A 24,536-nucleotide genomic window follows, 5' to 3' on the forward strand; every position below is an offset into this window, starting at 1 on the left:
TGTATATTGTCACCCTGCTTATTTAACTTATATGCAGAGTACATCATATGAAATGCTGGGCTGGATGAAGCACAAGCTGGAATCAAGACTGCCAGAAGAAATGTCAATAACCTCAGATACGCAGATGACTCCACCCTTATGGCAGAAAGTGAAGAACTAAAGAGCCTCTTGATGAAAGTGAAAGAGGAGAGTGAAAAAGTTGGCTTAAAGCTCAACACTCAGAAAACGAAGATCATGGCATCCAGTCCCATCACTTCATGCCAAATAGATGGGGAAATAATGGAAACAGTGACAGACTATTTTCTTGGGCTCCAAAATCACTGAAGATGGTGATCGCAACCATGAAATTAAAAGATGCTTGCTCCTTGGGAGAAAAAATATGACCAATCTGAACAACATATTAAAAAGCAGAGACGTTACTTTGCCAACAAAGGTCTACCTAGTCAAAGCTATGATTTTTCCAGTAGTCATGTATGGATGTGAGAGTTGGACTATAAAGAAAGCTGAGTGTCAAAAAATTGATGCTTTTGAACTGTGGTGTTGGAGAAGACTCTTGAGAGTCCCTTGGACTGCAAGGAGATCAAACCAGTCCATCCTAAAGGAAATCAGACCTGAATATTCATTGGAAAGACGGATGCTGAAGCTGAAACTCCAATACTTTGGCCACCTGATGCGAAGAACTGACTCATTTGAAAAGACCCTAATGCTGGGAAAGATTGGAGGTGGGAGGAGAAGGGGACAACAGAGGATGAGATGGCTGGACAGCATCACCGACTAGATGGACATGAGTTTGAGTAAGCTCCAGGAGTTGGCAATGGACAGGGAAGCTTGGTGTGCTGCAGTCCATGGGGTCACAAAGAGTCAGATATGACTGAACAACTGAACTGAACTGACATATCACACACACACACACACACGTATATAAAAACTGAATCACTTTGGTGTACACCTGAAACTAACACAATATTGTAAATTAACCATAGTTCACTAACACAAAAAATGGTTAAAATGGCAAATTTAATGTTAATATATTGTACCACAATAAAACACATTTTTACAAAGCCTCTTCTAAAGACAAGGAGAAATTGCCATGGCAGAAACAAAAGATGAGACTGGGTCAAAAAGGGAAGGTGTATGCATCCCACACAGGGATGCAAAGGAAACCTAAGAAGGAAGAGAGTAAGGAGGGAAGTGGTAAGCAGAGTCCCCAGTCCCACCCTGAGCATGAGCATGGAATAGTCCCCATCACCTGATTGGGATTCAAGTGTGGCCATCTCACCAGAAAACTGTGCACAGCAGGATGCTGTTCACTTGTTACATATAACTCTGTTCCTGGCACCCCTGAAGGCACTAGCAATAAAACTATGAATAAGACACCAACACCCCTGGCCTCATGGAGCTCACAGTTCAGTAAGTTAGTCATAGCATAAACAGATGGACAGAAGGCAGACCTCTGAAGAAGCAAAGAGCTTAAAAGTTAAAAAGTAATCCATAAACATTTAAAAAACTAGAGAAGCATGAAAGAAGCATTTTCAGATGCGTATGTTAATTTTGAGAAATTAAGAGAGAAAGGAGCTTCTGCAACATCTGTTTGAGTTTCTCTGGCCATAGAAGGCCTTGACTGAGGAAAAGGCAGAAGACAGGCACTGCGAGCGCAGGCAGCCCTGGCCCCCATCCGCTCCCCACCCCGATTTAGGTCTGTGTCTAGAGCATTTCCCTCCTACCTGAAGCCACCTTAGGTTGGTTGCCAACAATTCCAACAGTCCTCCCGTTCATTCTTGCAAAACCAACAATGATGTTCTTGGCATAATTGGGCATGATCTCAAAAAATTCTCGCTCATCCACAACCTGCAGGAATAAATTCACTCCTGAGCTCAAAATGATAAACAAGATATAACCACATTACAGAAAGTCAGATATTTGCAAGTTTCCAGGCAGGACAGCCGCTCCCCAGCACAGGTTCTCCCTGGGAGCAGGACAGCGGGCAAGGGCGGTGCCTCTTCCTTGTGCACGGCTGGGGGAAGACAAATCAGTGAGTGTGCCCTTCTTTTTAAAGGTTCTATTTAACTTGGCATATTTAATATATTTTTTTACCTTATTTTGAAATAATTTCAAACTTACATAACAATTTCCAGAATAGTACAAAAAATTTAAATATTCTTCACCTGGATTCCCCGTTATTAACGTTTTACCAAATAAGCTTTATCATTCCCTCTCCCTATCTAGCTACCTTACTCTTCTCCTAGTCGCTCAAGCGTATAAGTGTGTATATGTATTTACTACTATGTATGTATACACAAGCAATCCTTTTTTTCTGAATTTTGAGAATTACAGACATGCTGCTTCTTTACCTCTAAGTACCTAAGTTGTCTTATCTCCTAAAAATAGGAGAGTCTTCTATGTAACTTTAATGACATTGTCAAAATAAGGATGCTAATATTAATAGATTATCATCTATTATATAATCTTATTCACATTTTGCCAGTGATTCCAATAACACCTCTTACAGCAACAAAAGTCTGGTCACCTGGTACTTTTAGTGGTAATGTCTCTTTACCCTAAATTTTTCCTTTAAATTTTTCCCCTCCATTTTTGTCTTTCATGTTCATAACATCTTTGAAGACTACAGGTCGGTTATTTGGTTATTTGGGTTTCATGTTTGTTCATGTTTAATTTCAGCCTAAGCATTTTTGGCAGAATATCACAGAAGTGACCCTCTCAAGTGCATCACATCAAAAGGCACGCACAGTCAATTTGCCCATTAATAGTGGTGAGATATGCCAGGTTTCTCTCCTGTAAAGTCACTATTTTTCCACTTGTAATTAGTATTTTGTGGGGAAGTATTTTGAACTTATGTAAAAATCCTATTCTTCATCAAGTTTTTACTCCGGAGGTTTACTTAACATTCATGGATGAGTGCTCAGTCACTTCAGTCGTGTCCGACTCTATGCAATCCCATGGACTGTAGCCCACCAGGCTCTTCTGCCCATAGGATTTCCCAGGTGAGACTGCTGGAGTGGGTTACCATTCCCTTCTCCAGGAGATCTTCCCAACTCAGGGATTAAACCCACACCTCCAGCACTGGCAAGCAGATTCTTTACCTCTGAGCCCCCAGGGAACCCAAATTACTGCCACAATAACCGTCAAATGATTTCTCTAACCCCATTTTCCTTCTCCACTTATTACTTGGCATTCTACTGTTAGAAATGTCTTTGCCTTTCCCATTTACTACTGGAAAATCCACAGTGTGAATTTACAGATTTATATTTTATTGTGTGGATTACAATCTTTACCAACATTACTTTATGTTCGAATGTTCCCATATTTGACAGTGAGAGCTCATTCAAGATAGATTCTATGCCCTTTTGATGTTCTCCATCGTTCTTTGAGCACTACCTTACATTCTGGAATTACCTTACTTTCAGGTTTATCTCATAATTTTTTCCTGCCCCAAATGTATAAACAGCCATTTTTCCAAGAAGCCCAGGTCCCTGCGGTGGAGAGATGGGGTAAACAATTACTTCCAAGAAGCTATTCCAGAGCAAAGAGATAGGAAGTCCACAGACATACACATATACACATTTCTGTGAGTAATATGAAAATCAGGAGTTCACACTGATAACTTCATTCTAGTTCAACTCCAGGGTTCATTCTAGTACCTCCCTTTCCATACCTCTTGCTCCTACGGTGGAATCTAACTCCCTTAACCTCAAAACATTTATTCAATATGCAAATAAAAATGAAATAGTTTCAGAATTCATATGACTGCAAATACACACACACACAGAAAATATAACTTCAATTCAGCATTTCCTTATTTCTGTCATTACACTAAAGGTATAGAGTCAAAATACTGTGTTCAAGTCATTCACTTGAAACTCATGTTCTTTTGTTTTTATTTCAAAGGTTAACCACCCAGTATTGATTTTATTTTTTAATATGTAAACATTAACATAGTTTAAAAATGTTATTCCCAATCTCTTCCACTCATCATGTTTTGAATGTCATCATTTTCTGGATTTATGATTTGTGTGTGTATTGCAGAAATGAGTAGATACATTTATAACATTTTGATTCCCCTTCCACCTTAGACAGAGAAATACTCCCTCTTGCACTCTGAGTTTCTTCAATTAATATATCCTGGGAATCACTCCATATGAGCTCAGAGGGCTCTGCTGCTGCTGCTGCTGCTAAGTCGCTTCAGTCGTGTCCGACTCTGTGCGACCCCACAGACGGCAGCCCACCAGGCTCCTCCATCCATGGGATTTTCCAGGCAAGAGTACTGGAGTGGGGTGCCATTGCCTTCTCCATCAGAGGGCTCTACCTCGATCTTTTTCACTCCTGCATAGCCTATGTGTTGTTTACATTATTGTGAAACTGACATTCAAGTTGCTTAGAATATTTTGTAATCATAAATAATGATGTAACAGTAGCAACCTTGTTCATCTATAATTTTGTATGGTGGGAAGTGTATCTTCAAGGTAAATCCCTAGAGGTGGGGCTGCTAGGGCAAAACCTCAAATATTACCATAACCCTTACCAGCAATATATCAGAGTGTCTACTCCCCACAGACTTACCACAGAAAGTATTTCCAAGTTTTTAGTTTTTGGCCAATTTGACAAAGGAGAAACAATTCAGTATAATTTTAAGTTGCATTTCTAGCATTATGAGTAAACTTAAACATCTTTCTAAAATGTTTAAGGTCAATTTCATATCTTTTGTGTGTGTGTGTGAGCTATCTATTCATGATTTTTTTCCTGCTTTTTATCAATTTTAGTCTTTGTTCTCTTAATTTTTTAAAAAGTTCTTTACATTTTAGAGTTCTCGGTCCCTTATTTGCAATATATGTCACAAATATTTTCTCCCAGATTGTTGGTTGTCTTTTTTTTTTTCCTCTTGTGCCACACCTCAGGGCATGTGGGATCTCAGTTCCCTGACCAAGGATTGAACTCCAGCCCTCTGCAGTGGAAGCAGAGTTCTAACCAATGGACCACTAAGGAATTCCTGGTTGTCTTTTTAACATTCATGTTTTTATTTGGCTGCACTGGCTCTTAGCTGCAGCACACAGGATCCCTGATCTTTGCTGTGGCATGCAAGATCTTTCGGCTGTAGCATGCAAACTCTTCAGTTCCTGCATGTGGGATCTGGGTCCCTGGCCAGGGACTCAACTCTGGTCCCCTGCACTGCGAGTGTGGGATCTGGTTCCTGGCCAGGGACTGAACTCTGGTCCCCTGCACTGCGAGTGTGGGATCTGGTTCCTGGCCAGGGACTGAACTCTGGTCCCCTGCACTGCGAGTGTGGAGTCTCTGCCACTGGACCACCAGGGAAGTCCCATTCCTGTCTGTCTTTTAACTGTATGTACTTTTTACTATGTGGAGTGCAATTTTTAAATGTTTACACAGTCAAATTTATCAATTTTTTAACTTAAACTGCATTTTAAATCAGTTCAAAATCCTTTATCTTCTCCTAGAGAAATTGATCCATGATTTCTTTTAGTACTAATTCACTTATATTTAGTTCTCTGATCTATTTGTAGTTTATTTTTGTATATGGTATGAACTAAAAATATAATTTTATATTTTCCTAACCAGCTATCTGGGCTTGCCTTGTGGTTCAGCGGTAAAGAATCCACCTGCCAATGCAGAGACGCAAGTTTGATCCCTGGGTCAGGAAGATTCCCTGGAGAAGGAAATGGCAACACACTCCAGTATTCTTGCCTGGGAAATCCTATGAACAGAGGAACTTGGCGGGCTACAGTACACACGGTTGCAAGAGTAGAATACACCTTAGGGACTGAGCATGCAACCAGCTATCCAGTCACCTAGCACCATTATTTTTGGGGGGAGGGCCATTTTCTTTTTCTGAATGCAGGCCCTCAGCAGTGAGAGAGTAGAGTCCTAACCACTGATCTGCCAGCAAATTCTTTAGCACCATTAAAAAGCTAATCTTGCCCCGAGAATTTGACATAATAGCTTTATCAGATGTGCCTGAACTCTGTACGTACTTGAATCAACTTCTAGTTTTTCTTTTCTATTCCACTATTTATGTGTCAAGACTACACTGTTTTAACTATAGCATGCTTTAATAAAGGATATGGCCATAGTTTCTCTTTTAACATTTTTATATTAACTCAATATCCAAGATCAAGGGATGTCTGCATTTGTTTAAGCCTATCTTCATGTTACTAAATATTTTATCTTTGTTGTTGTTCAGTTGCTAAGTTGTGTCCAACTCTTTGCAACTTCATGAACTGTAGCCTCTAGGCTTCCCTGTCCTTCACTATCTCCCAGAGTTTGCTCAAACTCATGCCCACTGAGTCAGTAATGCCATCCAACCATCTCATCCTCTGTGGCTCCCTTCTCCTCCTGCCCTCAATCTTTCCCAGCATCAGGGTCTTTTCCAATGAGTCTGCTCTTTGCATCAAGTAGCCAAAGTACTAGATCTTCAGCTTCACTATCAGTCCTTCCAGTGAATATTCAGGGTTGATTTCCTTTAGGATTAACTGGCTTGATCTCCCTTCTGTCTAAGAGACTCTCAAGACTCTTCTGCAACACCACAATTCAAAAGCATTGATTCTTCGGTGCTCAGCTTTCTTTAGGTCCAACTCTCATATCCGTACATGAATACTGGAAAAACCATAACTTTAACTAGATGGACCTTTGTTGGCAAAGCAATGTCTCTGCTTTTTAATACACTGCCTAGGTTTGTCATTGCTTTTTTTCCAAGAAGCGAGTATCTTTTAATTTCATGGCTGTAGTCACTGTCCACATTGATTTTGGAGCCCAAGAAAATAAAGTCTGTCAGTTTCCACTTTTTCACCATCTATTTGCCATGAACTGATGGGACCGGATTCCATGATCTTAGTTTTTTAAATGTTAAGTTTTAAGCCAGTTTTTTCACTCTCCTCTTTCACATTCATCAAGAGGCTCTTTAGTTCCTCTTCTCTTTCTGCTATTAAAGTGGTATCATCTACATATCTAGATTGTTGATATTTTTCTCAGCAATCTTGATTCCAGCTTGTGATTCATCCAGTCCAGCAGTTTGCATGATGTACTCTGCATAGAAGTTAAATAAGCAAGGTCACAATATATAGCCCTGACCTACACCTTTTCCAGTTTTGAAAAGGAGTCTGTTGTTCCATGTCCAGTTCTATCTTTACTGCTATGTAAAAGGAGTTTTTACACTACCATATACAATTGATTATTGTTTGTGTATATGAACACTATTCCTAGGTTAATTTTATATCCTGTTCCCTATTTATTCTATTTATCACACATCCTCTAGGATCTTTAGCATATTATGTCCTCCACAAGCATAGGTTAAACTTTCCAAAGCTTTTTGCCTCTAGTTGACTTTCTTGCCGAATTGCATTGGCTGATACCTCCAGTACAATGTTAAATAATAGTGAAGATGGACAGCATCCCAGATCTTAGTGTATTTCCATATCAAGTAAGATGCTTGGTTTTGAAGAAGTGTATATTAAAGTCTATCATGTTAAATGTTCATCAATTCCTAGTCTCTTGTGTGTATTAGGTGTTGAACTTTCTTAAAAGCTTTTCTCAGCATCTATGAAAACAACTACATGATCTTTCTTCCATCTTTTAACAGAGTATAGCACAGATTTTCCATATAACCAAACTTGCATTCCAATAAATCCTACTTCCTTAAGGTATATATTAACACAGTGTTGGAATCTGTTAATTTATTTGGTATTCTTGCCAAGTGATGGTAAGTAATGCCAATCTGAAATGTTTTTCTACTCTACATCAGATTCAAGTATCAATGCCATACTGGCTTCATGAAAAGAATTTGTAAAGGGTGTGTGTATGTGTGTGTTTAATGTCTAGTCTCTGAAACAATTTATGTAGCATTGTCACTCTTTAGTCTTTGAAAGTTTCATAGAATTCCCACATGAAACTATCTAGGCCTGCTGCTATTTTTATGAAACAACTACTATGTAATTGGGTCTACTTAGGCTTTCTATGTCTAAGAGGGTCAGTTTTTGGTAAATGTATTTTCCAAATAAAATGTCCAGTTCATCTCACCTCTTGTGATTTTGAAATTTCTTATATTTCCTTTGCACTTTTTTGTTTTTTAATTAATTTATTTAATTGGAGGCTAATTACTTTACAATATTGAGGTGGTTTCTGCCATACATTGACATGAATCAGCCATGGGTGTACATGTGTCCCCCAATCCTGAACGCCCCCCTCCCACCTCCTTCCCCATCCCATCCCTCAGGGTTATCCCAGTGCACCGGCCCTGAGTGCCCTGTCTCATGCATCGTACCTGGACTGGCAATCTATTTCACATATGGTAATATAAATGTTTCAATGCTATTCTCTCAAATCATCCCACCCTTGCCTTCTCCCAAGAGAGTCCAAAAGACTGTTCTTTACATCTGTGTCTCTTTTGCTGTCTTGCATATAGGGTTATTGTTACCATCTTTCTAAATTCCACATATATACATTAATATACTGTATTGGTGTTTTTCTTTCTGACTTACTTCACTCTGTATAATAGGCTCCAGTTTCATCCACTTCATTAGAACTGATTCAAATGCATTCTTTTTAATGGCTGAGTAATATTCCATTGTGTATATGTACCACAGCTTTCTTATCCATTTGTCTGTCGATCGACATCTAGGTTGCTTCCATGTCCTGGCTATTTTAAACAGTGCTGCGATGAACATTGGGGTACACGTGTCTCTTTCATTTCTTGTTTCCTCAGCATGTATGCCCAGCAGTGGGATTGCTGCGTCATATGGCAGTTCTATGTCCAGTTTTTTAAGGAATCTCTACTGTTCTCCACAGTGGCTGTACTAGTTTGCATTCCCACCAAAAGTGTAAGAGGGTTCCCTTTTCTCTGCACCCTCTCCAGCATTTTTTGTTTGTAGAGTTTATGACAGCAGCCATTCTGACCAGCATGAGATGGTACCTCATTGTAGTTCTGATTTGCATTTCTCTGATATTGAGTGATGTTGAGCATCTTTTCATGTGTTTGTTAGCCATCTGTATGTCTTCTTTGGAGAAATGTCTGTTTAGTTCTTTGGCTCATTTTTTGATTGGGTCATTTACTTTTCTGGAATTGAGTTGCATGAGCAGCTTATATATTTTTGAGATTAATTCTTTGTCAGTTGCTTTCCCATTGTGAAGTCTGTTTTTTCACGTTGCTTACAGTTTCCTTTGTTGTGCGAAAGGTTTTAAGTTTAATTAGATCCCATTTGTTTAATTTTGCTTTTATTTCCATTACTCTGGGAAGTGGGTCATAGAGGATCCTGCTATGATTTACATCCTGCTATGATTTACATCAGAGAGGATCCTGCTATGATTTACATAGAGGATCCTGCTATGATTTACACCTGCTATGATTTGCCTATGTTTTCCTCTAGGAGTTTTATAGTTTCTGGTCTTACATTTAGATCTTTAATCCATTTTGAGTTTATTTTTGTGTATGGTGTTACAAAGTGTTCTAGTTTCATTCTTTTACAAGTGGTTGACCAGTTTTCCCAGAACCACTTAAAAGATTGTCTTTTCTCCATTGTATATTCTTGCCTCCTTTGTCAAAGATAAGGTGTCCATAGGTGCATGGATTTATCTCTGGGGTTTCTATTTTGTTTCATTGATCTCTATTTCTACCTTTGCACTTTTTACTTGTCTTTTTAACTTGTCTAGTAGTTATTCTATTCCATTAGCTACAGTTGTTTTTCTATATCCTAAATCATAAAATTTCTGCTTTATTATTAAATTTTTAGAATTCTTTAGAATATTTTATTTTTCCCCAGCTTTTTGAGTACAGAATTTAGTTTCTTTTCCTTCTTTCATTTTTTACTAAGCATTGAAGGCTATACATTTTCCTCCTCTCACAGAGAGTATTCTGTAGATATTGATATGAAGTGGTTTTTTTTTTATCTTGATTCTCTTATAATTCTGTCATGTGTGCAAGTTAAATTGCTTCAGTCATGTCCAACTCTTTGAGACCATGTGGACTATAGCCCACCAGGCTCCTCTATCCATGGGGTTCTCCAGGCAAGAACACTGGAGTGGGTTGCTATCCCCTCCTCCAGGGGATCTTCTTGACCCAGGACTCAAACCCACATCTTTTACATCTACCTACACTTGCAGGCGGGTTCTTTATCACTAGCACCACCTTATAATTCTGCCATTTTGGCTTATATTTTCTCCTTTTATCCAAGAATTAACAGAAAAATTATTTTCAAATGAGTATATTTATTGTTATAGCTATAAATTTCTAGTTTTGATCAATGTTGTTTATAATATTTTTGCTTTATGGGCTGCTAGGATGCTTTCTTTCTGACCAAATATGTGATCAACTTTTGTAAATGTTCCACACGCACTTGAGTTTAAGATTCATTGCCTTTTGCTGCTGCTGCTGCTGCTAAGTCACTTCAGTCGTGTCTGACTCTTAGCGACCCCATGGACTGCAGCCTACCAGGCTCCTCCGTCCATGAGATTTTCCAGGCAAGAGTGTTGGAGTGGGTTGCCATTGCCTTCTCCTCGTTGCCTTTTACCAGGCTGTAAAGTCTGAAATACATTCATAATATCTATCTGTGATGTTACTGAGATCTTCCATATATTAATTTTTCTGTCTATTTCATGTACATTGTGCTAATTATGGTGTGTTTAGTTGTTTCTATCTATGTCTACTTAAATATCCTATAGCTTTTCATTTTCAAAGATGGCAGTTGTATCATTTAGGGAATAGATCTTTCTATCATTGTTCTGGACTGTGGCTTTTAACATTTGAAAATGTCTTTCCTTGTCACAGTAAATATTTGAATTTTACATCATCCAATATTAGGCCCACACATACTTGCTATTTCTGTTCTCAAAGAATCACTTTGTCTCCTGTACATCACATACAGATGGTTTTATTTTATGAGGTATATTGAACATCTTTTTCTTTTAATAAATGAGATGAATTTAATAAGTTAAGCCATTCGTATTTATTGGTATTTCAGATTTTTATTCTTATAATTATTCTGTTTATTATGTTGTATTTGCCATTCTAAATGATATGTTTTATGTTGTTATTTTAAAAGATGTATATTTTTGATATAGTGGTTGCCACTGCAATTATACCTTTTTATTGCCTTCAGTCTGTTTCCCCATTTAATATCTTTATTAACTGAGCTGTCTACTTTTAAAATCTGCTGAGCCACAACTATCAGTGAACTTATTGTTATACTCTTTCCCTCATCCTTCTCTTTCATCTTTCAGTGGCATTTTTTCTCCAATTGAAACACTCATTCCCAACCCAGTTTTAGCCTTATAATTAAATAAGTACCATCAATCCCTTTGCTAAAATTTCTCCAGTTATCTCTTGGTTGGATGAATCTCATCCTCTGGTAGCTTCAAGAAACACCTGGGAATACAGAATTCCCTCTGTTTTACCTATTTAAAACTAGTTTTCTCTAGCCTTCATACATGACCATCAGCTTGGCCAGACAAAATCCTCAGTCCCATACTCTTTCCTGCAGTCTCCAGAAGTGTTTTTCTATTGTTGTCTTGCTTTCTTGTTGCTTTGAGAAATCTGCTGCTACTCTAGTCCTTCTAACCTTGTAAGTTTTCATCTTTTTGCCTCAAAGTCCTGTTTGTACATGCATTATGTGCTCAGTCATGACTGATCTGAGGATTTTTTTAATCTAATGGTTATATGTGGATATTAACTAGTTTCATCATTCTTGGTTAATTTTCTCATATACTCAGTGGGAGTTTGGCTCTGGGTCTTATTTCTGGAATGCTTTCTTGGATTACAGTTTTACACATCAATTCTAGTCCTGTTTGTCCTTCGTCAGACCCTCCAGTTATATGTATGTTCAGTCTTCTTTGCCACTTTAATCACTTGTTTTCTGATTTTTTTTTCTACCTTTCTCTTTATATTCTTGGTTGTCTTCCCCCTTTCTTCAACATTCCTTATTAAATTTCATTCAAATTTTCTCCCTAGAGCACTTTATAATTGTCTTCATTTCTGATATGTGATTTTGTTCCTCACATTTTAATTCAGTCACCACTAACTTTTACTTCTTCCTATTTTATGTCTATTCCATTATTCGTTTCTGATTTTTCACAATTCAAATGATTTGAGGCTACTGAACACAACTGCAGGGTGATCATCTGCTGAATGAACTCTTACTCTGAAAGGAGTTTTATTGAGGTTTTTCACTTTCATTTTTGGTTTTCTAATTTTAGTAGCTTTATATAGATAAACTACTTGTATCTGAATGAACAGGTTGGCAGTTTTGATGGTGAACAAGATTCCCAGTTCAAGAGCACCCTCTTCTGTCAGTATAACAAAGTGTTATTTAGTTAATGGGTGTCTTGATATTAGAGTGCTAGGGAAAGGGGTATGACGACCTTCAAATTTTTGTTTTTATCTTGCAAACACATAAATTTATCTCTTTCTTTATTCTTCCCTCATTTCATAATTTCCAAAGGTGCCTCAATAACCTCAGATATGCAGATGACACCACCCTTATGGCAGAAAGTGAAGAAGAACTAAGGAGCCTCTTGATGAAAGTGAAAGAGGAGAGTGAAAAAGTTGGCTTAAAGTTCAACATTCAGAAAACTAAGATCATGGCATCCAGTTTCATCACTTCATGGGAAACAGATGGGGAAACAGTGGCTGACTTTATTTTGGAGGGCTCCAAAATCACTGCAGATGGTGATTGTAGCCATGAAATTAAAAGATGCTTACTCCTTGGAAGGAAAGTTATAACCAACCTAGACAGCATATTGGAGAAGGCAATGGAAACCCACTCCAGTACTCTTGCCTGGAAAATCCCATGAACAGAGGAGCCTGGTAGGCTGCAGTCCATAGGGTCGCTAGGAGTCGGACACAACTGAGCAACTTCACTTTCACTTTTCACTTTCATGCATTGGAGAAGGAAATGGCAACCCACTCCAGTGTTGTTGCCCAGAGAATCCCAGGGATGGGGAGCCTGGTGGGCTGACATCTATGGGGTCGCACAGAGTTGGACACAACTGAAGCGACTTAACAGCAGCAGCAGCAGTAGCAGCAGCAAACAGCATATTAAAAAGCAGAGACATTACTTTGTCAATAAAGGTCTGTCTAGTCAAGGCTATGGTTTTTCCAGTAGTCATGTATGGATGTGAGAGTTGGACTATAAAGAAAGCTGAGTGCTGAAGAATTGATGCTTTTGAACTGTGGTGTTGGAGAAGACTCCTGAGAGTCTCTTGGGCTGCAAGGAGATCCAACCGGTCCATCCTAAAGGAGATCAGTCCTGGGTGTTCACTGGAAGGACTGATGTTGAAGCTGAAACTCTGATACTTTGGCCACCTGATGCGAAGAGCTGACTCATTTGAAAAGACCCTCATGCTGGGAAAGATTGAGGGAGGAGGAGAAGGGGACAACAGAGGATGAGATGGTTGGATGGCATCACTGACTCAATGAACATGAGTTTGAGTGAACTCAGGGAGTTGGTGATGGACAGGGAGGCCTGGCGTGCTGCTGTTCATGGGGTCGCAAAGAGTCGGACATGACTGAGTGACTGAACTGAACTGAAAGGTGCCTCTCTCTTCCTTTAAATCTTTTCTTCCCAAGAAGGAATACCCTTCTATGACTGTCTTCTTGATTCTTGTACATGTTTAAATTTCCCCTCTGAACTAACTCTTCTAAACTAACAGGACTCTTTTCCAATATTTTCACTCTTACAGTGAACTTTCTCTCTGAGTGGTTTCTTCTAAATACCCTTCTCTTTCTTCTGAGCAACATCTCGACACTTTTTCTAGCTCTCCACAGAGACTTATAGCCAAAACTCAAGAAATAGTCCAACTAGAAAGTGGTATTTATTGTTCCACTCATTTTTATAGTAAGTTTATGGTTTCCTGTCTTCCAGTTACAATAAATGCATGGAGTTGGTAAGTTTTTTTTTTTCTTCTTATTGACCTACATACAGTTTTTCAAGGATGTGTACAGTTTTGGATTTAGAAGACCATGACTACCCAGAAATACCACCTTCCCCACCACCTTTTTTTCTTAAAAAAAAAAAAAATATTTTAAGACTTTTGTTCTCTGGCCAAATTCCATTACTGGCCAAATAGCCATTCTGATCCAATGGATACAGTCACAAAAGCATACTGATACACAAAGATGTTTTCTGCATCACTACTGTAAAAGCAAAAACTACAAAAGATTAAACTGTCTATCAGTACAGTGATGCTTAAATAACGTTCCATCCATACAATGGAATAATATACATTCATCACAATGAATAAGGTAAATTTGTATGCCATGATTGGGAAAGAAAGTGAAAACCAGCAAGGTATGCAAGTATCTGTAATCATTTTTTTCAGTTAAAAGTAAATATATTGACACATATTTGTCATATAATTTGTTTTCTGAAAAGATACACAAGAAACTTAATAGTAGTTACCTCTGAGAAAGACTGATAAGGAGAGAAAAAATTTGCATTTCATCTTGCATGTTTCTATACTGTTTTCTCCTTTGTTCATATTACTTACTTTTATTTTAAAAGGATTAAGAGAGTGTAGCAGAGACTCCTAAGTATCCACCAAAAATCCAGCTTCCATTTCTACCACTGTAACAGAAACGACGGCCAAATGGCCCTATTTCCTAACCTTCCCTGCAGTTTTATGTGATTTTATCAAAATTAAAGAAAATATATATTAGACTTCTGGTTCAAAAATCTGAGAAGGGGAAAAAATGATTAAATGAAAGGAGAAAAGGAGTTAATATAAAAGCAAAAAAACAGCCTTAAAAAAGAAAAAACTCTGAAAGTTGACCCTTCAAAATACCTCAATAAAATATTTCAACTACTAGATAACTATCAAGAAAATACAGAATACAAAATGTCAGAGGAGAAAACTACTGAAACGGATTTTGCTGATCTGAGACTATATAACCCTACCTAACCCTATGCAGGTAAAATTAAAAATCTGGATGAAATAGAGAGTCACAGAGAAAAATTTATATACTTTACCAAAACGGACCCCAGCAAAGATAAAGTTTAGAGACATTAGCATTAAAGAGCAGAGGAAGTTATCAAAAAGCCACTCCTCCATCAAAAAAAATAATAATAAAGCATTAGGCACTGACAATTTTACGAGAATTTCTCCCACATTTTTAAAGAGGAGAAAATCCCAATGCTATTTCAGTTGTTCAGTCCATAGAAAAAGAAAGAAAACTTGCACATTCTTATTATGGCACTTTATGAACTGAACTGTGTACCCCCTCCCTCCAAATTCATATGTTGAAACCTAACACCCAGTGTGATTATACTTGGAGACGGGACCTTTAAGGAGATAAAGTAAACAAGGTCATAAAGATTCAGGCCCTAGTCTGAAAGGACTGGTGTCCTTTTAAGAGGAAGAACACTTGGGCAGCGTTCACTCAAGCTCGGTGTATGCACGACTGTGATGTGGGCTTCCACTCTCAGTATGGACTCAGAGACGCGAAAGTTTTGTTTTCTTTTTTGCCAAAATCATATAACAGAATGACCATATCAGAACTATTTGCAATAGCCTCAAACCAGAATTATCCAAATGCCCATCAACAGTAGATAAACTGTGGTCTGTTCATACAAAAGATGAAGAACCACGGCAACAATATACACTGCACCAATGCAGACGAATTCCAATTGTCATGTTGAATCAAAGTAGCCAGACAGGTAAGACCACACACTACATGACTCCATTCCTATAATATACAAAACCAAGAAAAACTAAACTATGCTATTAAAAGTCAGGATGGTGGTTTCCCTGAAAGGTTTAGGGGGAAACAGTGCCTGGAAGAGAACACCAGGGAGGCTTCTCTGTTTCTCTATGTGATGCATTTGAGCTACACTACATAATTTTGCTTTGTTTTTAGAAGACTTGTAATTGTTAAAAAAAAAAATAATAATAATAATAATAATGGTTACCTCTGTAACTATACCCATGTAATGCTCTTGGTCCCCTGGAATTAGCAATTGGAGAAGTCATCAGGAGGGCTGCCATTCAACAGAGGGACGAAACCAGAAGCCAGGTTCCAGAGAGGAATAAAGGAAGAAGAGACACGAGGAGATGAAGGAAAAAGGGAGAAAAGACTGTGGACAGCAGTTAAGTAGAAATACAGGTAAAGAGGGGCACATTTTAGCAGACAAGAAGTCCATACATGTTCAAACACATTGATTGCCCAGAGGAAAGAGTTATGAGAGAGAGAAGTTAAACCAGGTAAGAAAGCAAGAGGCCAGATAGACAGGGATGAAGCAAGGAGCCCCGGTGAAGGCACCTCATTTCCTGAGCCTGGGGAGATACGATGCAGGGGGTTGGGAAGGGGATGGTGGAGGGCAGAAATGGAACCTATGGGGCTCGAGGAACCTGATGCTCTTAATTTTCTCCATAAAGGAAATGCCAATGTCATGTGATCCGAGTGCAGAGTAGACATGAAAGTTAGGGTTTGGATCAGGAAGAGTGAAGAAGATAAGACCAGGGGCTGAGGGGAGGTTCACAGCACATATTCAAGCCAGGGGCCAGAGAGGCACACCGAGGGCCCAGCTCAGGCTGGAGCAAGGCTCCAGGGCTTCCCCCCAGCAGGCTAGCAACACGGGTGGATGGGCAGATGACTGCAGCCTTGAACCAGGGATGGTGCTCCATAGGATCAAAGGAGAATCGGGGCACTGATAACAAAGATCCCATTTTACCTTATTCACTGTAGTTTTGGACGTAAAATTACCCATGCTGGGTATGCTTTTGTTCTCTGAATGTCTTACCCGGAGGTGAGGTTGCCAAGGTAAAGTTTTGTCCATCACAGTGTCACTAAGAACAGGGCAGAGTCCAAGCTGGGCCAGGAAGGAAGTTTCCAGAAAGCGTGGAGGGCTCCAGAAGAAAGGGAAGGACAGAGACAGTGAGAGACAGACAGGACAACTGCGAGGTGCAGAGAGTAGTGAAGGCCAAGGTCAGAGGAGGGCATGCTGGAGGAAGAGGGCTCACATGGTGCTCAGCAGGCAATGATCCCGGCAACAAGGATCAGCTGCTGACTCACGCCGGCTTTCCACAGCACGGGGGAGAAGGAACAGGTCCCTGGGGGAGCCAGGGCCTTGGGAGAGGCTGTCCCCACAGAGCCACTTGGGCTGAATTAAGCAAGAAGAGCTGAGAGCTCAGAGCACACAGGGAAGCACACAGGAAGGAGGGAGACAATGGCCATGGACAGGCGCCTCCAGTTCACTCCAACACTGTCCTCTTCACTTAATGAGCCAGGAACCCACTACACCAAGAAAAAGGTACAAAGGACTCCTGTGCTCCTCAGACCTACAAACATGTCCCTCAACTATGTCACAGGATGCCTCATGAACTCTCCTTTCTCTAGAGAAACAAAACGCCCTCTGAGCATGAGACCCCAAACAGAAGTGTGTGAAGAGTCAACCCACCTCAGCTCCAGGCTCTGGACACATGGCCCCACAGAGTGCCAGCTCAGGACCTCTGGGCTCTGCTGGCCCAAGTGCTGCCCCTCCCTCAGGTCCATCTGAGCCAGCAGGGTGGCCACACCCGCTGACTCTTCCCACAACATGTTCCTCAGTGCCCTGGCTCTGCGCCACCCCATGCCCTGCCTGTGGTGCCTGCTCTGAAGGCGTGTGGGTCCTGCACTTCCTCACTGAGCCAAAGCACCAGGACATGCACACTGCCAAGCCAGCAGACAGACAAACAGATGTGGGACTCACAGCATGTATGATGTCCACCATGTTGTAGGCTTTGGTAGATTCCAAAGGGACAATTGTGTCAAGCTCAGGAACCAGACGGTCACTTTGGATAGAAAGAGAAGTAGATTTAATCAACATGGAAGAGCCGGTTGCCTTCTGTGGGTGGTGGGGGATAGGAGAGGGAAACGGGGGAGACAGAGTGTGTAGGGGCTGGACTGATTTTGTCTCTGCTGGGCTTGCAAAGCAGTCCCCAAAGATACATTCCTATGCTACCACCACATTAAAATGAACCTGAGCTTGATATTAACCCAGAAGATCTTCCCATTTTCATTTAGAGGGAAAAAACGAGCTTATTTCCCTAAATGTGGTGATGCCTTCATTTATCCTCTGAACACTTCCTACATTCCAGGGACTGTACAGGGCACTAAAAGAAATGTAGTGAACAAGACAATGCCCGTCCAATTTGTCTTGTGGGAACAAGACAATTCCCACGCTAGGGTTTTGGGCATCACCCCACCCAGTAACAAAGGCCTCCTTTACTGTTCATTCGCTGTTTACTCAGACCCATACAGCTTCCCTGGGACTGAAGAGAAAGCAGCTATGGCTGGGCCAAAGCAGGCTATTCAGACATGTGTAGGCCCTTGGTCTGTAACACCTTCAAAGATGCCCTAAACTTTTTGAGAACCCACACACAGTGCAGAGGCTCGGAAAAGGAGACTGTGCCCACTGCTCTAGGCCTTGTGACCACCCTCCCTTTCATGACCACACACAGTGGGCCACTGGTCGGGTCCCCTGAGGAGTAAGGCAGGCAGACAGGGAGGGGTCCTGGGGACATGACTCTTCAGAGCAACTCTGGCCCAGACACAGCCCAGAAGGTGGGAGCCCAGGTCCACCCACAGCGGAGGGTCTGAAAATGGCTTCTTCTCAAGGGGCACAATTTCAAATCCTTCTGCAGAAGTCATGTAAGCCAAGTGAGCGCTTCAAAATCAGAGAGGAAACAAAGTGGAGAAGTAAGCCACCAGAGGTCTGGAGCAGTGGTTCCCCAGCTGGGCGTCAGGTTTACTCTGTGGCGTGCCCCCACATCAGACAGTGGCCCAAATAAGCAAGAAGGAAAGTGGAGAAGGTCTCCACAGGGTGGCCAGCAACACGGCCTTCCCTAGGGCTGCCCCAGCTTCTGGCAAGTGTGCATAAGCACATTTCCTAAAGGGCACGCTGTCTGTATCAGTTCACACTGATTTACTTCATGTTAATACAAACAAACAAAATCTATCTCAATTCTGAACAAATTAAGACTGCCAGAAATAATATTTTGGGGCCCCATTTTTTTTTTTCCCCAAGCTACTTGTCAGGTATTACAGAGAGGAAAAAGGAAAATAAAAATAAAATCTTTTGGGACTTCCCTGGCAGTCCAGTGGTTAAGACGCCACACTTCCACTGAAGGGAGCACAGGTTCAGTCCCTGGTTGGGGAACTAACATCTTGCATGCCACACAGCATGGCCAAAAATAAACTCTAAAAGAAAAAAATTTTAATAAATAAATGATATCTTTCTTGGCTTCTGTACCCAGACATGCCACCACCATGCCTACACCTGACTCCACTCCACAGTCTACTTCCAGCTGCCCACCAGGGCAGATCCTAGAGATCCAGCCAGAGTAGGGGGACCAGAGAAGGACTCCAACCTGCAACTCACCTGGGGTCATGGCACTCAAGGACAGGAGCTGGGTCCTGATTGCTGAGAGGCAGGTAGTTGAAGAACTCCCGGAGATTACACAAGGCATCAACATCATTCTCAAAAGCCCTGTGGGCCACACCTGAGAAGACAGGGAGGACATGATGAGCCAGGGCGCCTGTCAGCCCAGAGACACAGCTTCATGCCCACCTGCCCCTTCTAGGGCAGGCCGGCTGACAGCCCTGTTGCTGCCTGCCTCCACTGAGGATGGCACCCCACCACATGCCTTCAGGCTGATCCTCAGTCTATGCAGCCTGTTTCTTCTGCTTTGAATCTACACCCCTACAGGGGTCACTCCTTATACAAGTTTTTGCCCTCATATCACCTAGTCACTGGGGTTTCCCCTGGCCCCTCTCTCAAACGCAGCCCACTATGTGAATTATATCTCAATAAAGCTATTACTAAAAAATAAATATATATATATATGTGTATGCATGTAGAGCATCTTTTGGGTCTTACTCTAAGACTACAGAGCTAAGTGCATCAGACACAGCCCAAGAGCCTAAGATTCAGGATACCAAATGATGCTTTTAAAGCTAAAATTATGTTATAGAAGAAAATATAATGTCACAAACAGTCATTCATTACATTAAGCTGTCAAATGAAAAACAGGCCACAAATGAACATTATACACCTATGTTTGAGTATGCAGTTGTATATTCACATCCATCTGCACAAAAAGACTGCAGGGTATAACCAAAAAGTGAATGGTGTTTATCTTTGGGTATAAAATTCCTAGTGATTTTTATTCCTATAGTTTCTAAATTGTCTACTATAAACATATAATACCATTGCAGTCAGGAAAAAAATTGCATATTTCATCAAATCTAAGACTCCATCAAGACTCAACATTATTTAGGGTGGGATGGATTGTGAGATTGGAACTGATAAATAGACACTACTATATATAAAATAGATAACCAATGAGAACCTACTGTATAGCACAGGGAACTCTGCTCAGTGCTCTGTGGTGACTTAAATGGGAAGGAAATCCAAAACGGAGGGGATTTATGTATACATATAGCACACTCACTTTGTTCTACAGCAGAAATGAACACATTATAAAACTATACTCTAATTAAATAAATACATACATTTTTGAAAACACCATGGTTAATTTCCAATCATGGTTTTAATTTAAGAACTTCTGCACTGTGATCTATAAATCTAAAATAAAGTCAAGACTACAAACAAAGGGGAAAAAAAGTCGCAACATTATTTTATATTCCAGTAAGAAAAAAACTGCTGCCAATTGAGCCCTGAGATAGGAATGTGACAAGCTGTGGGTCAGCAGTGAGAAGTGTGCTGGCCAGAGAGCTGAAAGGACTCTTTCAGGGGTGAGAAAAAGGGGTGTGTCAAGGTGACCCCCACCCAAGATAGGGGAGGAACAACTTCTGTGGGTAGGGGGAATCAAGAGATCTGACTTTTATTTTTTAAGCAGATTTCATCAAATGTTAAGACCTCACGGACATTAAGACATACCTCGACTATATGTACACTAAGAAAGAAATGCTGACAATCAAATGATGACCCAATGCCTTACGCACAATACAGCGAGGTGCAGATCATCCACCAGCCCCTCGATGCTCTGAAATCTCTCAAAGAGGCAATTTCTCCCATCTTCAGTTACACTGCTTGCTGTGTGGTACGCAGTACTTTCACAACTTGAGGTCTTTTGCCAAGGAATTATGGAATTCCAATCATTATTCCAACAACTGTCTTCTCTAATACCAGATTCATGCTCTGCTCCCAATTACATGCCTCTGTGTTTAACAGCATCTTTCAATGGTGAAAGCAAAGGATAATCTTCCAGCATATGTGACCCTTAACCTTAAGGAGGTGAAAAGCTATGACCAAGCTTGTGAACACACGGGTCTTGACCATGTGCTCACTGGCCAATGGTGACTGGTAAGATGCTGCTGCTACTAAGTCGCTTTAGTCGTGTCCAACTCTGTACAACCCCATAGATGGCAGCCCACTAGGCACCTCCGTCCCTGGGATTCTCCAGGCAAGAATACTGGAGTGGGTTGCCATTTCCTTCTCCAATGCATGAAAGTGAAAAGTGAAAGTGAAGTCGCTCAGTCATGCCCGACTCTTAGCGACCCCATGGACTGCAGCCTACCAGGCTCCTCCATCCATGGGATTTTCCAGGCAAGAGTACTGGAGTGGGTTGCCATTGCCTTCTCTGATGGCTCTTAAAACATATCCCAACTTTGGAGTAAAAGAAGTCCCACACCAAGGGACTTCCCTGGTGTGGTCCAGTGGCTAAGACTCCCCACTCCCAATGCAGAAGGCCTGGATTCAATCCCTGATCAGGGAACTAGATCCCACATGCCACAACTAAAGATCCTGCTTGCCTCAACTAAGACTCAGCATAGCCAAATAATTATTTTCTTTTTAAAAAGTCACATCAAAATGCAATTTTTTAAGTTCAACTATATGCACATGAATCATAATTCTTACAGCCATCATTCTAGTTAGTTCAACATTTTCAAAGACTAGAAAAGCATTAGAAGTACCCCATTAGTTAACGAGTTTGAGATATAAATCCACATTTATTACTATCTGTAGATAATACATCATACTACAGTCTATTCAAATAAACTCTGTCAATAAAGCGATATTTGTAACAGACTGTCAGCTCTAGCAACGCCTCCTCTCCGTGTCTGACGACAGTGAGGTGAGCCTTAAGGCCCCTCACCTGACATGGTGGTGTGGGTCCTGGCACCCCCAAGTTCCTCCTGAGTAACGTCCTCATTGGTGACAGACTTCACAACGTCAGGGCCAGTGATGAATAAGTAGGAGGTGTCCTGAAACCAGAGAATTCCAGAAAGTTCAGTCTCAGAGAAGGTGGTGACATGGTGGCAGAACCAGGTTAGGATACGCTCACAGATGCCTAACCAAAGTAAAGAGCCATGTTTTCCCTGCCTTGCCATCAAAAAATCTTTGTTGCCTGGTTCTCTCTCAGCAGAATGACCTGTAGTATAGCTAACGTTCCAGGGTCACTCATCTGTAGGGCCACACCCTAACAAGCGGCCCTGGTGCAGACCTTACTATGCACTAAGGACTTTTCTAAGCACTTCACCAGACTCTGTCATTAAAGCCTAGGTACTATTATCACCTTATTTACAGATGAAGAAAGGCACTGGTCTGCAGCTCGCCTAAAATGAACCAGTCACTTTAAGTGAAGCCATCTGGAGATAATGATAATAATCAATGTTTGGTGTTCTGAGACACTGATAGGCTTTGGTTTCTAGTTTCTAACTTAAAGATAATAAAGACATATTATAAAATATTTAACCAGAATAGGGGATACAGTGGAATGTAAGTCTACATGCCAGCCCTTATTTCCAGGCCTCCAATTTCCATCCCCAAAGGCAACTGCTGTCAGTTTCTCTGACATCCATGCATATGGGAGCATTTATATATTTTTTCCTTCTTATTTTCTCTCTAGCACAGTGCCCCACACACTGTTCTGGAACTTCCTGATGATCATTCCACATGAGGATAGTAAAATACGTATCACATATTTACTGCTGTCACCTACTGATGGTCTTTTAGATTGTTTCCAGAGTTTTGCTATAGCAAGCAATCTTGCAATAAATATCTTACTACAATTTTCTGTCAACTCACTGTTCATGTTCTTTGCCTATTTTCTTACTGGATAGGTGTTTTTATGTAAAGGACATCAGTGCTTAGATTATTACCTGTGTGTATCAATCTTTATTTTATGGCTCTGTGTTTGGAATCTTGCTAGAATGGCCTAGCTAGAGAGGTCTATCTTCTCCACTCTACACATGGACTCAAACATATGTTCATAAGAGCATGACTTGTAACAGCCAAAAATTAGTAACAGCCCAATTCCATCAACAAGTGAATCTCAAAATAATTATCCTAAGTGAATGAAACCAGCCCCATGTCACAAAACAAACAAAAAGAGAGTACACAGTGGACCTCCCTAGTGGTCCAGTGGTTAAGAGTCCACCTGCCAATGCAGGCGACATAGGTTCAATCCCTGGTCCCGGAAGATTAGTCCTGCAACTAAGTCTGAGGACCGCAACTACTGAAACCCACATGCATAGAACCCACGCTCCGCAACAAGAGAAGCCACCACAATGAGAAGCATGCACCCACAGCTAGAATAGGCCCTGCTTGTGGCAACTAGAGAAAGCTCATGCACAGCAACAAAGACTCAGTTTTTTAGAAAACTGTGAATGAAAAAAAAAGTACATACTTTTTGTACATATTTTGTACATACAAAATATTATTTTGTAAAATGTCATTTTGTATGATTCTGTTTATATCAACATAATATTATAAAAAAATGCAAATTAATCTAGTGTGATAAAAAGCAGATGAACCTGAGGACAGGGCTGGGAGGTAGGAAAGAATGAATTACAATGATACAAGAAGACACTTTGGGAAGTAATGGCTATGTTCATTATCTTAATTGTGGTCATAGCTTCATGGCTATAAACATACATCAAAAAACTCTTAATTACACAACTTAAATGTGTACAGTTCACCATATATCGATTATATCTCAAAGTTGTAAAATATGTGGAAATGCAAAGGGTCAAGAATATCCCATATCCATATGACTTAAAGAAAATAAGGGGGAACAACTTGTCGTACCAGATATTAGCATTTATTATAAAGCCATTGTCATTGATAGTATCATACTGACTGCCACAGAGATAAGCAAATAAGGATTGAGAAAGCGCAATAAACACTCTTGATATGTGGACACTTGATTCATGACATAAATGACATTACAGAGCAGGAAACAATGTTCTTTTCAATATAAGGCTAGATGTCAACCAGGTACCTGTATTGGAAAAAAAATTTTTTAATAAATCAAATTAGCCTCTATGTGTAAAAGCCACTCCAATTTTAGATGAATATATAAAACACAAAATAAAAAAGCCTTTAGAAAACAGAAAGTATCTTCATGACTTCAGGGTTGGAATAGGTTCAAGAACTTAAACACACTATCCATAAAGTATTCATTTGAAACTGGTTCTCCTATCAAAAGGGCACAGAAGCCAGCTTACAGGAACTCCCACTGGCTAAGGGAAGGATGATTTGAGCATCAAAATAATGATAGTAATGGATTATAAACCA

At 40.4% G+C, this 24,536-nt stretch overlaps 1 protein-coding gene across 1 annotated transcript in view; it reads right to left on the minus strand.

Moving 5' to 3' along the window:
* PCCB (propionyl CoA carboxylase, beta polypeptide) overlaps window positions 1-24,536 on the minus strand; it is a 96,681-nt gene that overhangs the window by 33,082 nt on the left and 39,063 nt on the right. The window contains exons 7-10 of the mRNA XM_010858255.1: window positions 22,114-22,222; window positions 19,374-19,494; window positions 17,703-17,784; window positions 1,725-1,848 (exon numbers count right to left, since the gene is read on the minus strand). Coding sequence (XP_010856557.1) covers window positions 1,725-1,848; window positions 17,703-17,784; window positions 19,374-19,494; window positions 22,114-22,222 — 436 coding nt within the window. The remainder of the gene's footprint in view (window positions 1-1,724; window positions 1,849-17,702; window positions 17,785-19,373; window positions 19,495-22,113; window positions 22,223-24,536) is intronic.

The sequence above is a fragment of the Bison bison genome, unplaced genomic scaffold (genome assembly GCF_000754665.1).
Source record: "Bison bison bison isolate TAMUID 2011002044 unplaced genomic scaffold, Bison_UMD1.0 scf7180017864384, whole genome shotgun sequence".
Taxonomy (NCBI): domain Eukaryota; kingdom Metazoa; phylum Chordata; class Mammalia; order Artiodactyla; family Bovidae; genus Bison; species Bison bison.